At 34.6% G+C, this 18,253-nt stretch overlaps 1 protein-coding gene across 2 annotated transcripts in view; it reads left to right on the top strand.

Moving 5' to 3' along the window:
• Positions 1-4,017: 4,017 nt before the first annotated feature.
• The window catches only part of LOC147071476 (uncharacterized), a 47,175-nt gene continuing 32,939 nt past the window's right edge, over positions 4,018-18,253 (top strand). For both annotated transcript variants that reach the window (XR_015070825.1, XM_085948375.1), the window contains exons 1-9: positions 4,018-4,131; positions 5,327-5,369; positions 5,986-6,096; positions 7,170-7,332; positions 9,830-10,004; positions 10,507-10,761; positions 11,666-11,846; positions 15,847-15,984; positions 17,690-17,817. Coding sequence is in view for 1 of the 2 variants with exons in the window: in XM_085948375.1 (XP_085804501.1) it covers positions 5,367-5,369; positions 5,986-6,096; positions 7,170-7,332; positions 9,830-10,004; positions 10,507-10,761; positions 11,666-11,846; positions 15,847-15,984; positions 17,690-17,817 (1,154 nt within the window). In the remaining variant the exon portion in view is untranslated. The remainder of the gene's footprint in view (positions 4,132-5,326; positions 5,370-5,985; positions 6,097-7,169; positions 7,333-9,829; positions 10,005-10,506; positions 10,762-11,665; positions 11,847-15,846; positions 15,985-17,689; positions 17,818-18,253) is intronic.

Genomic DNA, 18,253 nt, shown 5'->3' with positions numbered 1-18,253 from the left:
TCTGACTTTGCATTGTTTTATTAAGTTCATGCAGGTGCTAAAATATATTAAGTACCGAACATATATTTTTATATGTACGCAAATTTGGTTATTAAGTACCTAATTATCGTATAATATACAAAATTATTTGTTTTTTTGCAAGCAATGCACCGCGACACACCTACCAACGTCTAGCGGCGCACCGGTGTGCTATAGAGCTACAAGCCTCATGACAGTGTTAAACAGAGTATGATTCTCTCAGTTCAGATGGCATCCTAGTTATTTTCGTGGAGCGTATGTGGCATAGGTGCTGGTGCATTATGGCTCATCCATCAATATCAGTGTTGCCATATTTTGAAAGTGGAATTATAGTACAAAGCCTCCAAAATTATAGTATTTGGGGATAAAATATAGTACGCGTTGTCATCTGTTGAAAATGAAAATTTTCCCAATTTTTTACAGTCGACTCGTTTTTATTAGGTGAAATATTTCGTCGCGGGCCGCAGGTTCCCAATTTTTCATAGTCGGCTTGTTTTTTTTAGGAAAAATATTTCATCGCGGGCCGCAGGTTCCCAATTTTTCATGGTCGGCTTGTTTTTTTTAGGAAAAATATTTCGCCGCGGGCCGCAAATTTACAAATTTCCGAAGACCACTCGATTGCGAAATGGCAAGTGCAAAATTATAGTACTTTTATGTAAAATTATAGTACGATTTTCAAAATTATAGTATTTTGGGCGTACTATACCTATTTTATATCATACATAGTACGCGGACCAAAATTATAGTACAAATACTATAATTATAGTACGGTTGGCAGCATTGATCAATATTGACCACGGCACTGGGTGTGTAGAAAATGATGGGTACAGGCGGACCTCGACTTACGAACGTTCGACTTTCGCACAATTCGCTATTTCGCACATTTCAAAAAAAATCGTTTTTTTAAAACGTCGCGTTGGCCGTGGGGTTAAGATACCCCCTTCTCGCTCGCTCACAAGCAAGTGCATTTCTTGCGTCACTTGCATCCTGCTCGCACTCGTCACTTTGCTTGTGAGCTAGCTAGGATAGGTTTAGTCTTGCGCAGGAGCGCGTGCGGGCGTGATATGTTGTGCGTTTTGCTAATTTTATTCATTAGAAATATTTCACCCTAAAATTTTATAAACAAGAGTGAGAAACAGAAAAACTGCAGTGTTGATACGAACAAAGAGAAATCAAGGACTTATAAACTTCACACAACGTTCTGATTGCGGTGAATCTTTTTCTTCAATCGGACGTTCGTATGATACAAACAGGTCTACTACGATATGTTCAATTTTGAAAATTAAAAATAAAATTAAGGAATACGTTCAAAATTGTGGAAATATATCTTTAAAGGTTGATTCCAAAAGACACGGCATAGTTATGGATGAAATGGAAAAATATTTGTCATCATGGATCGACGACCACCATCAAAAAGATGTCCCTCTGAATATTTCAATTATTCAAGCGAAGGCTCTTAGTTTGCACAAAGATTGGAAGGCTAGATTAAAAGAAGATTCTAACACGATTTTTCAAGTAAGTAACGATTAGTTTATATTAAATTCACTGGAGAATCGGCTGATTTTCGCGGAGAATTTATTTCCTCATTATCCAAAATTATTGAAGATGGAGAATATTCTTCTAGCCAAATATTTAATGTAGATGACACAGGTTTATTTTGGAAAAAAAATACCTAGTCTTACATTCTTATCTAAGGAAGAATCAGTTGCCCCTGGGCATAAACCTTCTAAAAACCGATTGACATTGCTTCTTGGTGGAAACTTGGCTGGTGATTTAAAATTGATGCCAATGTTAATTTATCAACCAGAAAATCCCAGGGCATTGAAAGGGAAGGATAAAGAATTGCTTCCAGTAATCAAATAAAGATAAAAAAAACTTGGTTTACTGCGTTAATATTAAAAGATTGGTTCACTTTACATTTCGTGCCAGCAGTTAAGCAATATTGTAAAGTTAATAATTTACCATTTAAAATAAGAAAAAGAAGAGTGGCAAACAGTTAACTCTTGATAACTTTTTAAGGGAAACATCCGCAAACCCCACTTAAACATGTCTCTTAAACATCTTATATTTACTTGATAAATACATATTTCAAAATACACACAATTAAATTTTTTTTTTTATTTCCCTCTACTTTCGAACATTCAACATTCGCACACCTTTTCGGGAACCAATTATGTGCGAAAGTCGAGGTCCTCCTGTATTAGGAAATGAAAAAAAATATCGACGTTATCGTGACATTGTTACCATAGAATACTTCAATGTAGTTACTAGGTGCTGGGAAAATTCTAGGGAGAACAATAATTATCCACTATAATTGCTTAAGCAGGGATGTGGTAAATAGACGGATAAACTTGTATTAAATAGTATTTCCAGTACCCTAAACATGAAAGGCGCATCACATGTGACAGAAGATTTTGACGTATGATAGGCAACGACAACAAACTTAGTATACATAATATAATCATAGACAATATATGACAAAATACAAATATTAAATATTTATTAATTATACATGATTCATACGCTGTCATTCGAAAAGGTGGATAATATCTACTTATAATTTTGTTTATTGGTTGTCTTATTATTAAACGTACTTAAAATTGGGATTTTTAAAGTAACTAGCGTTGGATATAAAGCTTGCTCGTCATAAATTAATGCATAACGAAACATTTATGAACGCACGAGGTCTAAAGATACAGTGAAAGCCATCAATAATTTGTAAGATAAATAACAATAAATAGTATAATATTATTATATTGTGACATTGGAGTGGTGAAAACAGTTTTTGGTGACAGCTATGACTGTTGCGAATGGCTTTGCAAAATATATATTTTGACGACGCACCAATAAAAATATATACAGGTGCTTTCCAAATTGAAGCACGAAGATGTTGATTATCATTAATTAGTATAAATGGAAAACAGGTAGATAGGAGCCGTATTGGCTGTTTTGCGAAACTCTTTTGACCAGACCATCCATGCGGATGCGATTGTTTTTGTTTGGGATATTTTGACGGGGTACTTAGTGAAAATGGAAAAATGCGAATTTTTCGCGTAATTTACATGGAAAAACAAAAAAAAATTTATGAAAAATCATATAATTAAATTATTCAAAGGTATGCATTTAAAAAATGTGGAAAAAAAATGTTTGGTGTTAAAACTTGACGGCCACTCAAAATTAATTTTCGAGATTAATATAAAAGATAAAAATTTGAAAAATCGTGTTAAAATTTTAAATAAATATACATAATCGTATGCACTTAACAATTTTTTTTTAAAGCAAATTTAATTGTTCAAGTATCAAGTCACTGAATTTAGAGAACTAATATCTCTCACGATATAATCTCGAAAACAAAAAAAGCACGTGCACAAACGTAAGCTAATAATAGGCAAATTGATGACCTAATAAAAAATTAAAAAAGTTTGTTGGATGGTTCTACTTAACGTTCATCAAATATATCATATCGAATAACTCACGCACTATATCAGAAAAAAATAAAAAAAGTATGCAGGATTGCGCATTAGCTATGTAACAAGAGATTTTACTAAAAGAAATATTTTTAAACCCACGCAGTCAGGTTTTGCATACAAACTTAAAAATTAAATAGCGCGCTGAATACAGATGAAAAAACAAAAAAAAATCATGCACTAACGTTCACTACCAACGTACTAGTGTTTACAATTTAAATTTTGAAAAAAATCCAAGTTTAGTGACACAAGCATTTAGCTGGGTCACCCAAATTGAAATGCAAAGAACCCCCTTAATGTGCGTGCACAAACGAAAAAAACGCGTGCACAAACGTGCACTAACGATGCACAAACGAATGCACTAAAAAAAAGTTGAAAATTCAACATTGGGTGATCCAGGTAAATGGACCTATTGTTTATAGACAGCCTGCAATAGAATGAAAAGATTTTATTATTTTTTCTGCTTACATCACTCAATCACTGCTTTATTATATTTTCCATGGCAATATTGGCAATAATAATGTTGAGAGTCAGATAAAAAAAATGGTTGTTTGGTGTTAATTCAGGTTTTGAAGCATCATCTTTTAAATGCATTGGGAGTGAAAATGTATTAAACGTATATATATAAATTTAAGATAACCAGATTGTACGTAAATATACACACCTTTATAATTTTTGAGTTACAAAATCAACTTCCCCAAATTGCACATAAGCGTTCGTGTTATGTTGTCACAGAAAATTGTTTTTTGTGTCAGTTTTTCATATTAATTACATCCAATTATTGTTTATTTGAGGTAGATATCGTAATGGTATTGCTATTTTCCACAGTAATGACGTACGAACATCTCATAATATTCTGTAGTCTTTATATTTGTTTGTAATAGTAGGTTAACGAGTGGACGTTTAAGTAGTACATACATCAAACTTTGCGAATAAAAATTTTGAGCGGTCGAGATCTCTGTTTAATTTGTGCGTTTTAAATTTCTCGAAATTTCGTTTCACATATTTTCGTTTCGCAACCCACTAAGAGAAATTGCAATATCTTGGTGTCAATACAAACTGTCAGGATAAGGCAGCCAAATAAATGTAAGGGTCGGCAAATACTACAATCCTCACAAAAACTTTTTGTTTATCTATTTTTACATATTAAAACTCTCGTCATCATCGGCCCAAGTCAATCCACTACTGAATGAATAAATGAAAGACTCTAGGTCTTCGCTGTTTTTGTCATGTATTTTCTATGTACTTACTTCAATGATTCGTCAGTCAAGTGTGTTTTTGTTCAATTAGTGGTTTGTGTAACCCTCCACTCATCGAGTGATAATCTAACTCATTGTAATTTCAGCAGTTTAGTGATTTCTTAGCTTTCTTACCGAATGTTTACTTTTTTTACCTCTTGCGGTATGCCCAACATGCACCTTACCACATTATGCTGACCTACTTTCTATTGTAATGTTTCTCATGATACGTGTTCACCATTAACACAGATTGAACAAACATTAAACATAAATATATTAAGCTTGTTTGGAACATTGAATTATTTTCTCTTAAATTATATTTCACTGTAATATTTGCATAATAACAATAATATTTATTACATCCTTGTTGAACACACAAACTTCTTTTTCTATGTGTCCAGACCAGATAATAAGTTGAGCAAGTGACTAACATCCATTTCTTGTAAAAACAAAAATCTGTTAATATCTACAACCTCCAGTCTGTGGAGGCCCATCTTAGACTCGAACATGGTAAAAGAAAAGAAATTTGAATCAGTTTGAAAATCCCGACCGGTGTGTCTGTTTTACTGTGCTGTTTAGAATAATGTTGTGTTTTTTTTCTAGGTGCAATTTATAAATATTTGCAGGAACACATCTGACAGCTATGGTGAGTTCATTTACTTTTAAATACACCTATTGTATTAATCTGGACATACAACCAAAAAAACAATCAATCATATCAAACTAATATTAAGAATTCGATTATCATTTAGACATTTGCAAATTATTGTTTGGGTTTTAAGTAGAATGGTGATGGTTTTTTTTCCATCTCTGTTAAGTTAATGTCATCCTGCAATATTTTAAAATTATTTGGCGATTCTATTAGGCTTGAAGGTTATTTTTTATTAGTCTTTATGGGGTTCTCGATGGAGAATCGCGATGTACATATAAAAACTTGGTATCTCTACGTATACATATTAATTTCACCCAATCATGTTCCAGCACATTAAATTAAGTTAAATTTTATTAGGATGAAGCGGATAGGTAAAAGAAACGGACAATTCTTGCTCTTATTTCTTTGATATTATGAGTCAAACTTTTGATATTCTGTTTGCAATGCAATAAAATAACTGAAAATAAATAAATAAGTAGGTAAGTATACAAATCTGTCGAAAAAATCATGTTTTGTTTTATTTATAAGATGTTTGTTATTAAAAATAGTGTCTTGAAACCTTGTGAATGAATTCAATGCCGGAGTTAATAATATGTTCTTAATTTTCCAGCAAGCTGATGATCCTCCATTTCTACCTGTCGGTACAGATGTTAGTGCAAAATACAAAGGAGCTTTTTGTGAAGCCAAAATTAAGAAAGTCGTTAGAAACATAAAATGCAAGGTAAGTTTATCATGATAGTTTTGAAACAAAATATTTGAACATACATAATCTTGAAAAACACTTTCTGAGAGAATATATTACCTATAACCAATAGAAAAAATCTTTTTTGAAAAAAGTAAGCCAGGGAATCGAACCCTGCATCTCCCGGGTTTACGCCCCATCCGCGCATTACCTCCATGCTACGCAGTGACATACTAAATGCGACAAATTTTAACTATTGGCCACTTTTAATACCCACTTATCAGCGATCTTCCAAATCAAGCTACTTTGGCAATCGATTTTTGTTTATTAAATCAAAGTAGATACCTATTACTTCAATTACTAACCAACGTCGTGGATTTCTCCAATATTTTTTATGATGTAACTTACTTGAACTTGGTAATAATTTGTAATTATGAATTATTCATTGAATAAAAGAAATAGTTAATTACAAAATATTTGAGTTCTTTATGTTGACTGCTGTTTATAGCTAAACAACTTAAGCATGAACTTGCATAGAGGCACATCTCCTTTTGTGCGCATGAAGTAGACAGGTATATTTATCGCATCTTTGACCTCGGCCGTCTGTTTTACACGATACAATGGTACTTGCTGCTGTTAAAATATAGCACTTATTGCAACAATTACAAACATCTTATTGTAATTGTTACAATAAGTGCTGAAACTTTGATACAAACCCACCTTAAGTTTGATAATATTTATCACTTTATCACTTTAGCGGTCGATAAGTATAGAATAGACCCACTGATCGTTTTATATAATATATTTTTATTATAAAAAGCATCAAATTACGTAAATTGATAGATCCATACACAACGGAAGCGTAAAGTGAAATGATAAATTTAGCGGCATTCCTCATTTGAAACGGAAGTACGATTAACTGCATAGGAGGGGCTTCTTGGTTCAAAGTTTTAACACGTGGATAAGAAGTTCCTGTTCGACAATATGTACAGACAGTGAAACAAGGTAAAAATTCGTTTAGTATCGAGTCTTCAGCGCTGTAATGAATGATATTCGATTGATCTGATCCTCCAGTCTCAAATTTCAAATAAAATTGTTTTATTTTTTTGTAGGTAAGCTTCAAGGGTGCTGGCGTAGGGTCGACAACTGTGACAGATGAAGCTATCAAGGGGACTTTGCGCGTCGGCAACACTGTTGAAGTCAAGCATGATCAGAAGAAGGAGATGACCGAAGCCATCATCACAAAGATTCAAGACTGTAGCCAGTACACCGTAGGTCAGTATACCGGATTCTAACATAATGTCGCTGTATATTAAATACCTCCTACGTGGTGATTTTGATGAAAATGAATTATTGATACCACGTGATGCGCATTTTTTTTCTCTACCATCTGTATTATCGTCACTGTATAGTAAATACCTCCTATGTGGTGATTCCAAATAAAATCGATATTTAATTAATACTGAGAGAATCCCAAATCATGCACCGTAATAATTAATCCTATGTGAGCGTCTGCCGCAATAGATCAGTATTAAAATAATCTTATGTGAACACGGCATGGTTACACATGATTCAACGTATTCAACACGGTGCATATAGAATTAATCCTATGTGATAAAAACGAAAAAGCTACGATTTTTCTATTAAATAATAGATATATTATAAAAAAAATATGATTATCCATTTTTAATTTATGATCAGGATCTACAAGAAATGTTAGAACATATATATCATTTACGACAGTTTTTTTCGATTATCTTAGAATATGCCTCAAACCACATAGGAGATATGTAATATACAGCGACGATATTATCATACTTATTAAGTAGTACATACTAGGTATTTTCAGAAAAAGATGTCCTGTACTCAAACCATCATACTACATAACATCCCACCATCTGTTGAAACATGTTGGCCAAGTCAAAAATATTATTTTTCTATGGCTGGGTACATATTCAACCACACTAAAAACTGCCACTCCGGTGGAATAGTTAGTAGAGGGGCTCTTTCTGAAGTTAAGGATTTGATCCCATTGTTGGAAAAAATGCATGTACTGTCCAACAAGTTCTTCTGGGCTACGTGTTTAAACTGTGAACTAACAAGCTCCTCCCATTTAGTCGACGACAGCGCCTTTGGATTGTGCCTAAGTATTCTTGTTGGACAGTAGTTAAATCCCAATGGGTTGGGCAACTGCTTAGACTATAGATACATCTAGACGCCACCCGTTGCATTGCTAAATGAAGCCGCGTGCCTTGCGTTTGGTTTGTGGGCGAGCGAACGCATTCGTCTACAAATGTTCGAGACCATAGACCATTTCGCTAGTGCTCGCCTAAAGTGCTTACACTAGACGCTCAGAATTAAAATATAATTTTCTATTTTTTTACGTTATATAGTATTTTTAAGCGGTCAAAATGCAACCATTAGGTAAAGATATCCATAATTTAAGTTATTTTAAAGAAACACTAGGTCACTGATATTAAAATATATAATAAAATACAAATAAATTATCACGAACATGTATCAACTTACCTATGAAACGTAATACCATCTTCTTGCTTATCAGTACGGCTACCACATTTTAAGACAACACACGGAACCATCTTTTCTACTTAATTAACTAAAAATATTTACTATTGACTTTATGTTTAACACAAAAAATATCAATTTTAGCAACACGAGCTCGCAAGTAATCGACGCTATGTGAAGCGTTTCGCCCCGATTTGATGGCGATAATTTTGGAAACTAGCTCACACATTTATGTAGACCTTTTATCTTACTCTAGCGCGTGTCGCAGAGATTGTAAGGGTGCCGAATACTTTCTCACTCGCACTCATGCATCGTTTTTGTTCAGGCCTTGGGCAACTGGCTAACAATTATTCCTCGTAAAAATGTATGTTAAGATAAAATCCAATTCTTGAACATGGTAATTATTCATTCAAATATTTCTGGAACCGCCATCATGTATAATAAAAAGTATATATTATGATTCCCTCTAGGTATAGTCTTAAGATTTTGTGTGCAAAGAATATGGCTAAGAGCCCTATGCTGAATCCAAGATTTCGATCCTAAGGATAAGTTGCCGGAAAGCATGACTTAACTATAGACTATACTGAGTATAGAGTTAAGGAATCCTTAACCATAGACTACTTTTGATATGAACACCCCCCTTCTGTATTACCATTTACCACTGACAGCTGCTGTCAAAATAAATTCGCATGTCTATAAAACAGTCCATACACTCAAATTCATTTAACAATGTATCTCAATATGGATATTGATAGTGTTAATTCGTTTGGCATGTACTGGCAGAATATTATTTTACTTTTATACGCGCCAGCCCGCTGAAATACAAGATGCCAAATGATAGAATGACACTTGACGCTAGTGTTACCATGTTAAAAAAATATCTTGCGGTGCCTCTGGAATCATGTACAATGACTTATAACGGAAACATAAGAGTATTATAATTAAATATTAATATATATTTATAGTTATTGCATTTATAAAATGCAGTTGTCATATTTTTGTCATCGTTTAAAAATTATAAAATAATTTACCTAACTATAGGAAAGAGAATTTTTAAATATGGTATTATTTTCAATAGAAATGATCTTAACTAAGGACAATGTTTCTGCATAGTGTTTTCTGCTAAGGAAATTTTAGTTATGACAAATGTTTCTGCATTCCGCTCTAAGTTTATTATTAATTTGTTTACTGTTATTTTCTGGTAGGAAAGGCATGATATTGATACAAATTGTTTTTTGTGTTGCAGTATTTGATGATGGCGATATCACCACCCTTCGAAGGAGCGCTCTCTGTCTGAAGAGTGGTAGACACTTTGCGGAAAGCGAGACCCTCGATCAGCTTCCTTTGACTCACCCGGAACATTTTGGCAATCCTGTTATTGGCTCATCCGGAAGGCGAGGACGAAGGACCAACAGGACCCAGTAAGACATTTAAAATCAATATTTTTGTGATCGAAAGAATTCCAGGTAAAATTGCCGTATACCACTACATTAGCATTTCCCGATTGGGGCTCCGCATGAATTGCTGGGTTTTATTAGTTATGTTTTTTGCAAATGGATCGAAATGTCTCCACTCCTGTCGCGAGCTTCCTCCACCGCCTTAGCTTCAGAGATGCTGTCTTTCTACACAATCCACCAACCGCAATATATGTCTTCCGTATTAGGCACTTTCGTGATTGGGTGTATTTCAAACCTGGGACATGTCCTGCCCAACGGAATTGTCTCATTTTCACTTCTGAGACGACGTGGGATTTATTATATAATGTGTATAGTTTGTAGTTGTATCTTCTTACGCTTTTCGATTTGCAGAATTATTGGAGTACCTTCAAGGTATATTTGTGAGAAAACAAACAAAGGGTTTCGTTTAAGAATGTAACAGTTTATTTTGACGTTTCCCGGGTTGTAACCTCCTTTTTGTTTCCAGGTCCGATGATAGTGATAGTGAAACGTGCGACACTAGTGGGGGCTCAGCAGGGATGGGCGGGCCGAGCGGCGTGACGGAGCGCGAGCCGCACACGGGCCGTGTGGTTCTGGTCCAGTGCTCCACGGCCGACAAAAAGAGAGCGCATCACTCTCATCAGTGGTTCCCCGGGTTGGTGGTCGCGCCCAACGCTCAGGACACCGTCAAGATCAGGGTCAAGGATGACTATCTCGTCAGGTCATTCAAAGACAGCAGATAGTGAGTATCCATCATCGATATGTAATTCTATGTTATCCCATCGACCACGAGGAATAGATTGGTGAATACTGTAGACTGATAGCAGTGCAGTGCCAACAATTAATTTTTTGATACTGGTAAAAATTAAACCTTTTTAGTTTTCAAGGAATGTGTGTATTCTGTTGACATAATATTGTAGCAATCGCATTCATGACATGCTCATGGACACACTCATTCGTTTCCTGCAGTTTTATCGTGGACGACCGTATTACACGCACCCCATGCATCATACAGATTGGCATTTGGCCTCATGGACCGTTGTAGTGTTAAAAATAATATGTATATAAATAATATGTAGTGTTAAGACTGTTAAAAACAAATGAAAATAGCGTTGCAGTCATTTGCATTACGCATTATTAATTAATTATGTGATGGTTCCTTAGAATAATAGTGAATATTTTGCAAAGCATGAAAAAGGTAAATTGAAAGGTTTAAGAAGACATTTGGGCCGTTTGGATTATCAATTGTGAATATTTATAATACTTTTATATACGCAAGACATGTAAAAAAATGATGGGATTACATACAAAATTTACTACTAATTGGGGACCACAGAACAGAATAAATAGAATTCCGATAGACTATAGCCGAATACACTACATTTTGATGCAGGATTTTGATTGTGTGGGTGTCCTACGAAATGAGCCATATATTATAGACGTGCAATAGTGTGTTGCATCAAATACACCAATATTGAATGAGCGTCAGTGCATAAACCGAGAGCAGTTGTCCAAACGAAAGACAGGCGTATTCTTAACACCCATGAATCGCCCATGATGCCACTGTAGGAAGATTTACCTATACATAAATAATTTTGTTTTAACGGTTCCGTTAATACATATTATGTAATACCTTATATTTGCAGCTACACCGTTCCTAAAAAGGAAGCGAGGGACTTCAAACGCAATAATACCAACACGGAGTGGAGCGGAATGGAGGCGGCCATCGCATTTTTAGACAAAGGAGTGTTGCCGCCTCACTGGGATAAAGACACTCTTTTTGGACAGGATCCACAATTGAACTCCGATGATGGTGACTCTGACGATGTGAGTTCATCTCTTGTATCTTGTAACTGGTCATCAAATATTTGTTATGGGGGATTTGGGTTAATGTGAAACGGGAGATTTATATATTGCAAACAGATACACAGCCAAATATATAATTTACGTTAATTGAATAAGCCAATTCTGACATATTACATTGGGTTTAGTGCACACAGAGTTATTATGTTACATCCTGAAGATATGAAGCAAATGGGTGTTTGGGTATAATCATTGGCGGCTTAATCCGGAATAAACTAGCAGGTCAATTTTGAATATATTATTTTAATTTGCCTTTTCGTTGTATACTGAAAAGACGTATTGCAAATTGACTTTTTATACATTATAGAATAAGTGCTAGAAATTGTTATAGGTAGGTACCTACTTACCCTTCAAAAAATGTCCGTTTTTCATAACGCCAACCCATCGTTAACCGAAATTGCACACAACGCGTTATAATTTTTTGTAAATTAGGTCCACTTTTCTTTCTTTGCTTTTTGAAAAATCATCAATCACACGATTATAAAAATTGTCTATTTTTCCCACATATTTTTTTTCAATACTGAGCATTGCAAGAGCGGTCAGTCTATCCTGGCCCTATTGCGTAGAAAGGTTTTTATTCTTTTGAGAGTGGAAAAACATCTTTCACTTTCAACTGTTGTCATTGGTATGACGCAAATAAATTGGAGAACTTTGATCGACTCGGAAAATGTTTCGTTGAAATTATTGCTGAGTAAAAAATGTAGAAGAGAAACTGCACTATTAGCGCCATGCAAATCATCTCGTTGATAAAACACCAATAATTCATTTTTTAACTTGATTATGTTTATTTCTTCTAACAGTTTTACCAAATTTACTTGACGTGTGGGAAAATTATTTTTAAAATCAGTGTAATTTTCTTTATTGAACAAATCGGATATAATGGAATGATCGTTGGATGCGAATCGTGCTTCCATTTCCATTATAATTGTATCACATACTTCAATTGCTACTGCGTGCGTACTAACTGCTTCACAAAAATGTTATAAATCACTAAAAACCAAATGTTGTGTGTATATGCAATAACTGCACCAAAAACTCCTTACATATGATTAAAATAACCAAAGGCATTCATCAAAACCTGTCAACGAATCCGAACCGCATACACAGTTGCGTCTTGAGACCAATTATCTAGTCAGTGTTATCATTCTGTTTCATTTAATTAGGTGAAAAAATCTTTTGTCTCACACTCGGGCATTGCCGATATTACAGTAATTCACGCACCGTTACAAGCTTCGATCTCGTATTTTGTGTTATATCGATCTCTGTCTTATGTATGAGAAACGAGAGAGAAAATTTTATAAAAATATTCAATTTGGGTCAATTTTCAGATTGCCGGCGAACACAATATTTTTGTTCGGGGAATTATCGCCCGAACAAAAAAAAGCCCAATAGACTGGGTCGACACAATATCGCGCGCCCTATAATTTCAAATCCACCGATTATTAATATTATTATATATGACATTGCACATATTATTAATATTATTATGTCGATTGTAAGGTATTTATTTTGGCAGGTCAATGACCGAATGACCTAAGCAAGGAGCCGCCAGTGGGTATAATAAAGAATTTCAATTAATATATAGGAGTCTTCTACACAATAATTTCAATTGAAACATTTGAACACATTTATTGAATGAATTGGTTATGTTGGAAAACTGCACAGATATTAACATCACTAAGTTGACATTTTCTATTTTCTAATTCAAGAAATGGTTGCCACATTTTGATTGCCGTTGTTTTTACGTTATTTACTTACATATTCGCATGTAAGTATATAAATGATTTCACAGGATTTACAACAAAATATTGCTGAAATTTTGTATTATTGACTACTTGAGGCGCCTTAATTACAAAAAGCGTCAAGTTCATAATTTAATATTTTCGGGAAAGAACGTTTTTATGTTTCTAGCTTCAATTATTTGTTTTAACGTGAGATTTTTTTTTCCGTTGTATTCTATGTCGAAATTAGAACCATATGGCAATTTGTTTCAGCCAATAAACTCTTAAATGTAATAAATATAGGCAAAATAAAATTGGACTTAGCGCTACTTGTACTTCACTTTTTAATGTATCCCGCATAAGGCACATATTTCCGTGACACTGTCATAAGTTTACCAGATGCTACAGCATGGGAGACGCCCTTTTCAATATTGAACGTTCCCTTATTGGTTGACTTAAACACGCGCGAAATCAACCAAGCTTTAAATAATATGAAAAATGGACTTGGCGCTTTTTGTAATAAATCGAGACTTAAATATATTTTTTTTCGTAGGGCTATGTTGCGTTTTGGAATTTATAGATCAAATTATACAAATAATAATACATGCGTATTTTTTTCTTGATTTTGACCAAATATGGACTTATCGCTTTTTGGAATTAGACTCCTCACTTATCTATTCATTATGGCTTGTTATGGGAGGTTTTGTATGGCGACAAGTGTGAGGCCACATATTTTTTAGCAAAAATAAACCTTATTATTTTATTTTTTTTGAAATATATTGAAAGTTTATCATAGACACTTACCAATCATAATATGCTAAATGTCTCATTATTGGAACAGTATTCTTCCGAATTTTAAATTATTCAAAACAAACACCCGAGACTGACATTCTGTCTTCAAAGGCAGGCGAATAAGTCTGCGTTTTTTGTATGGCCGGCACTGTACACCCGGCCATATCTGTGGACTAGTTCGCTTTGGCACAGAATCAGAAACTTGATAATGATGGAAAAAAATCATACATCAATAATTGTGGTGTATGGCCTAAGGACTGGACCAAGTCAATTTTGATCCCCCTGCACAAAAAAGGTTCCTCATCTAATTGTGCAAACTATCGAACAATCTCTCTTATTTCATATGCAAGCAAGATCCTATTTCATGTAATCAGCAGAATTCTGAAGACCTCCATCGACCAACAAATACTTAGGAACAAGCAGCAAGACATGGGAACTTGCGATCAAATTCTGAACATCAGGCAACCGATTGAAAAATGCAGAGCGTTAACTTAGATCTATTCATTGTGACGGGTTGTCTTTTCATACGCTCTGCAAATTGGCAAACAAATGTCATATTCTAAGTGTGAAGCTCTCTTCAAATGAACTTTTTTCATAGCCTAACCTAATGAATAGACAAGTGGCCCTTTTTTGCTTCACTGTCATATGTTTGGGCTTCATGTATATAAAAGAATTTTCTTGAACATGTTTGATAATATGTTTAGCGGACTTATTCTAGAGCGACGAGACCGCTTTAGGGGTGATGGGTGTAGAAATGAAAATAGTCTGGTTGGAGGTTGCTCATCTTAATGGAGTGAGAGTTTATTGCTGTGTAATGGTATATAGTTGGTACAAGAGTAAATGATACAGGAGTTACGTTAGCGGTTCAAGGCTCGGTGGAACTGATGCTTTAGTCCCAGGCACGGTGAGAGAATGCTTCAGGACGAGACGAGACGAGAGAGTGCGCCGGTCCGAGGCTCGGTGGAAGAGATGCTGTGTGGAGTGATACTGAGATTTGACTCCAACTAAGATTACTGATTGGACTGACATAACCCATTAACTATGACTCGCTATTTATATATATATGAATATTCGGTAAATTGCGAGAGTCATTGTTGATGTAGTTTCCAATTGGGAAATCTGCTGACCTTTGCATTGTTGCAACCGAGGCGTTTTGACGACCAAGCCCGAGGTAGTCAAACCCCATCAAAGTATGTCACACCTGTAGAATATGCTGACTGTGCGACAATTGTGCAATAGTTAAATGACTTGCTGATTCTTGTTGTCGTAATAACGCTGACAAGGCCCGACGTTGTTGCCCGCTACATATGTAACTCAATTCGAAACTGGACATACCTATATGATATCTATGTAATTAACCTATTAAATATAATCCAGAATAAGAGTAAATAAATACACTAATGGATTAGCGAAAATATAATAATGTCAGTGATATTTGGTTATGTTGTTAGAGCTCTGATGATGAACCTCGTGAAGAAAAAGATCATTTCGTTGCTCAACTTTATAAGTTCATGGATGATCGTGGAACTCCACTCAACAGGCAGCCGACCATAGCCAACAAAGACATTGATCTTTATCGCTTGTTCAATGTAAGTCAACATTATTAATTATCCCATGAGTGTTATCGCAATATGCTGTTTTTCGGTAAATTAGTTTAAATTGCGCGGCATATACCTATGCATGCACTCACCAAATATTACTTTGATATTCTAATAATAGGTGGCAGTAGATTGTCTAAACTGACCACCTAAGTACGCTGTTTATCCGTAAACCATAGTATCTATGCCGTACATGACATAATTATTACAACAGTTCGTCGTGTCATTTCCATTTGTTATTGCGATAAATTTGTTTTTATCCTTCAGAGTATAAAATCTGAATCTATTTATTCTAAGAAAGAATTCTAAGGTGTGTCGTTGATGAAACTAATTATTACGTCAAAAAGGAATAATGGTCTAAGTCAGTACTTCTCAAACTGGGGGGCGCGGTCGCCTGGGGGGCCCTAGACCTCCTGCCAGGGAGTCGCGAAATATTTCAGTATTTGAAAAAAAAATCATAAAAACGTGATCACTGGACGATAATATTTCCCAAACTTAGATGAAGATCAAAGTACAATTATTGGATAATTGCTAAATCCTTAAAATATGATTATATAACGTGGGCAGCTCAAGAAGATTTGATTGATATTAGATCAAATAATTCCCTTGAACTCGAATTTAATGAAATAAGTCTTAAGTCTTGCAGGATTTTAGATAAGGCGGCAGCAAGAATAGCCGTCAATCGCAAAAGCAGCATTTTAATCATTACTGGTAATAAAAAATAAACACAGGTCGTGTTTTTCAAGGGAGACTTTGGAGCAAACCCTCCGAATTAGGATTTCAAACATTGTACCGGATATTGATGTATTATGTAAAAATATGCAATTACACTCCTCTCATTAAATTGTTAATTAATGGTAAATAAAGTACTGTTGGTCACTAAAGATTCAATTTTTTCCTTGGATTTATTTTCTGATTTCGGGGATCGTGGTATGAAAATGTTTGGGAAGCACTGGTCTTAGTCATAAAAGGAAAGATTATAAAAAAATATACTGTGGCGTATGTGGGTAAGTGCCATCAGAAGTTGTGCAATACAATATTTTCAGCCGTTGAACAAAATAATTTAAGTTTTGGGAAATGGGAAATAAAATCCAATAGGACGCAAAGAAAATGAAAGTCATTTTGTCTTGTTTGCCTTTTGTGAAGTCAACAAAGTGCTGATTGGGTAAAAAAATATATTGGAATAATTTATCCCAATAAATGTTGAAAATGGATCTCATGAAGACACCACTTCAAGTGACTCTAATTAAAAACTTAGGGTAAAGGATGTTCCCATCGAAATCAGTTGTATGATTATTTTATGTTTTACGGAAAAACAGCATTCGATCTTTTTCCGTATATTTTTTTTAACATATTGGTTTATCCAATAAAGTTTTTTTGATTAATAAACCATGTTCTCAATTACTCAAACTACCTTTATTCATCAGAATTAAATACTTTCGATAATGGGTATCTCCACAACAACCAACTAAAATGAACAACGTTTTCAGGATAACGCTACTTTTCCGCATATGGGCTCAATTATTTATTTAATCATGCTCGGAAGATACCAGTTTTCATCAAGATAGCGAACTAAACGAGCAAATCACCTTAATGATTTAATATTAAGTGTAGTTTGTCTATTTATTTTTATAATGTTTAGATTTCGGTATTGGTTTTAAAATTATTGGTATTATACCTATTATTCATTTCCCAGGTTGTTCAAAAGCTGGGCGGCTACAACAGGGTCACCAACCAGATTCTATGGAAAGGAATCGCTGTGAGATTAGGCTTTCAACCAGCCACGCCCAGCGTCACAAACCTTTGCAAGCAGGCTTACAAAAAGTTTGTATTCATTTTAAATATTATTCTGTATATCTCTGCCATATCAGTGTACATAGATTGCTTATTGATCGTTCCATATTGAGAGAGAATTGGCCGATGACTAAATCAGTAAGGTTGTACCACAAATTGCAATTTTAGGCTGCATTCAGAGCATATGTTTCAGCCACTTAAAGCACCTCTTCGTGATGGTCATGTCCATCACCAAAAATTGACACATCTGTTTATGATCTCGAGCGTTTGTGACATAGTCATACTAGTGTACTTCTAAGATTAGTACAGGAAATAGTATAAGTACTAGTAAGTTAGTACAACTGACATTTGATCCTCAAAGAATTCAGAAGTGACTTCTATGCGATGCATGAGTTAATTGAATGCAGACACTACCAGTGAGGGCGCACTCACCGTAAAAGCATTTTATTTGATGATAAAGAAAATA

The sequence above is a fragment of the Rhyacophila brunnea genome, unplaced genomic scaffold (assembly GCF_057557595.1).
Source record: "Rhyacophila brunnea isolate RB1 unplaced genomic scaffold, BYU_Rbru_1.0 scaffold_20, whole genome shotgun sequence".
NCBI classification, from domain to species: Eukaryota; Metazoa; Arthropoda; class Insecta; order Trichoptera; family Rhyacophilidae; genus Rhyacophila; species Rhyacophila brunnea.
This window is presented reverse-complemented; position numbering and strand designations above follow the sequence as displayed.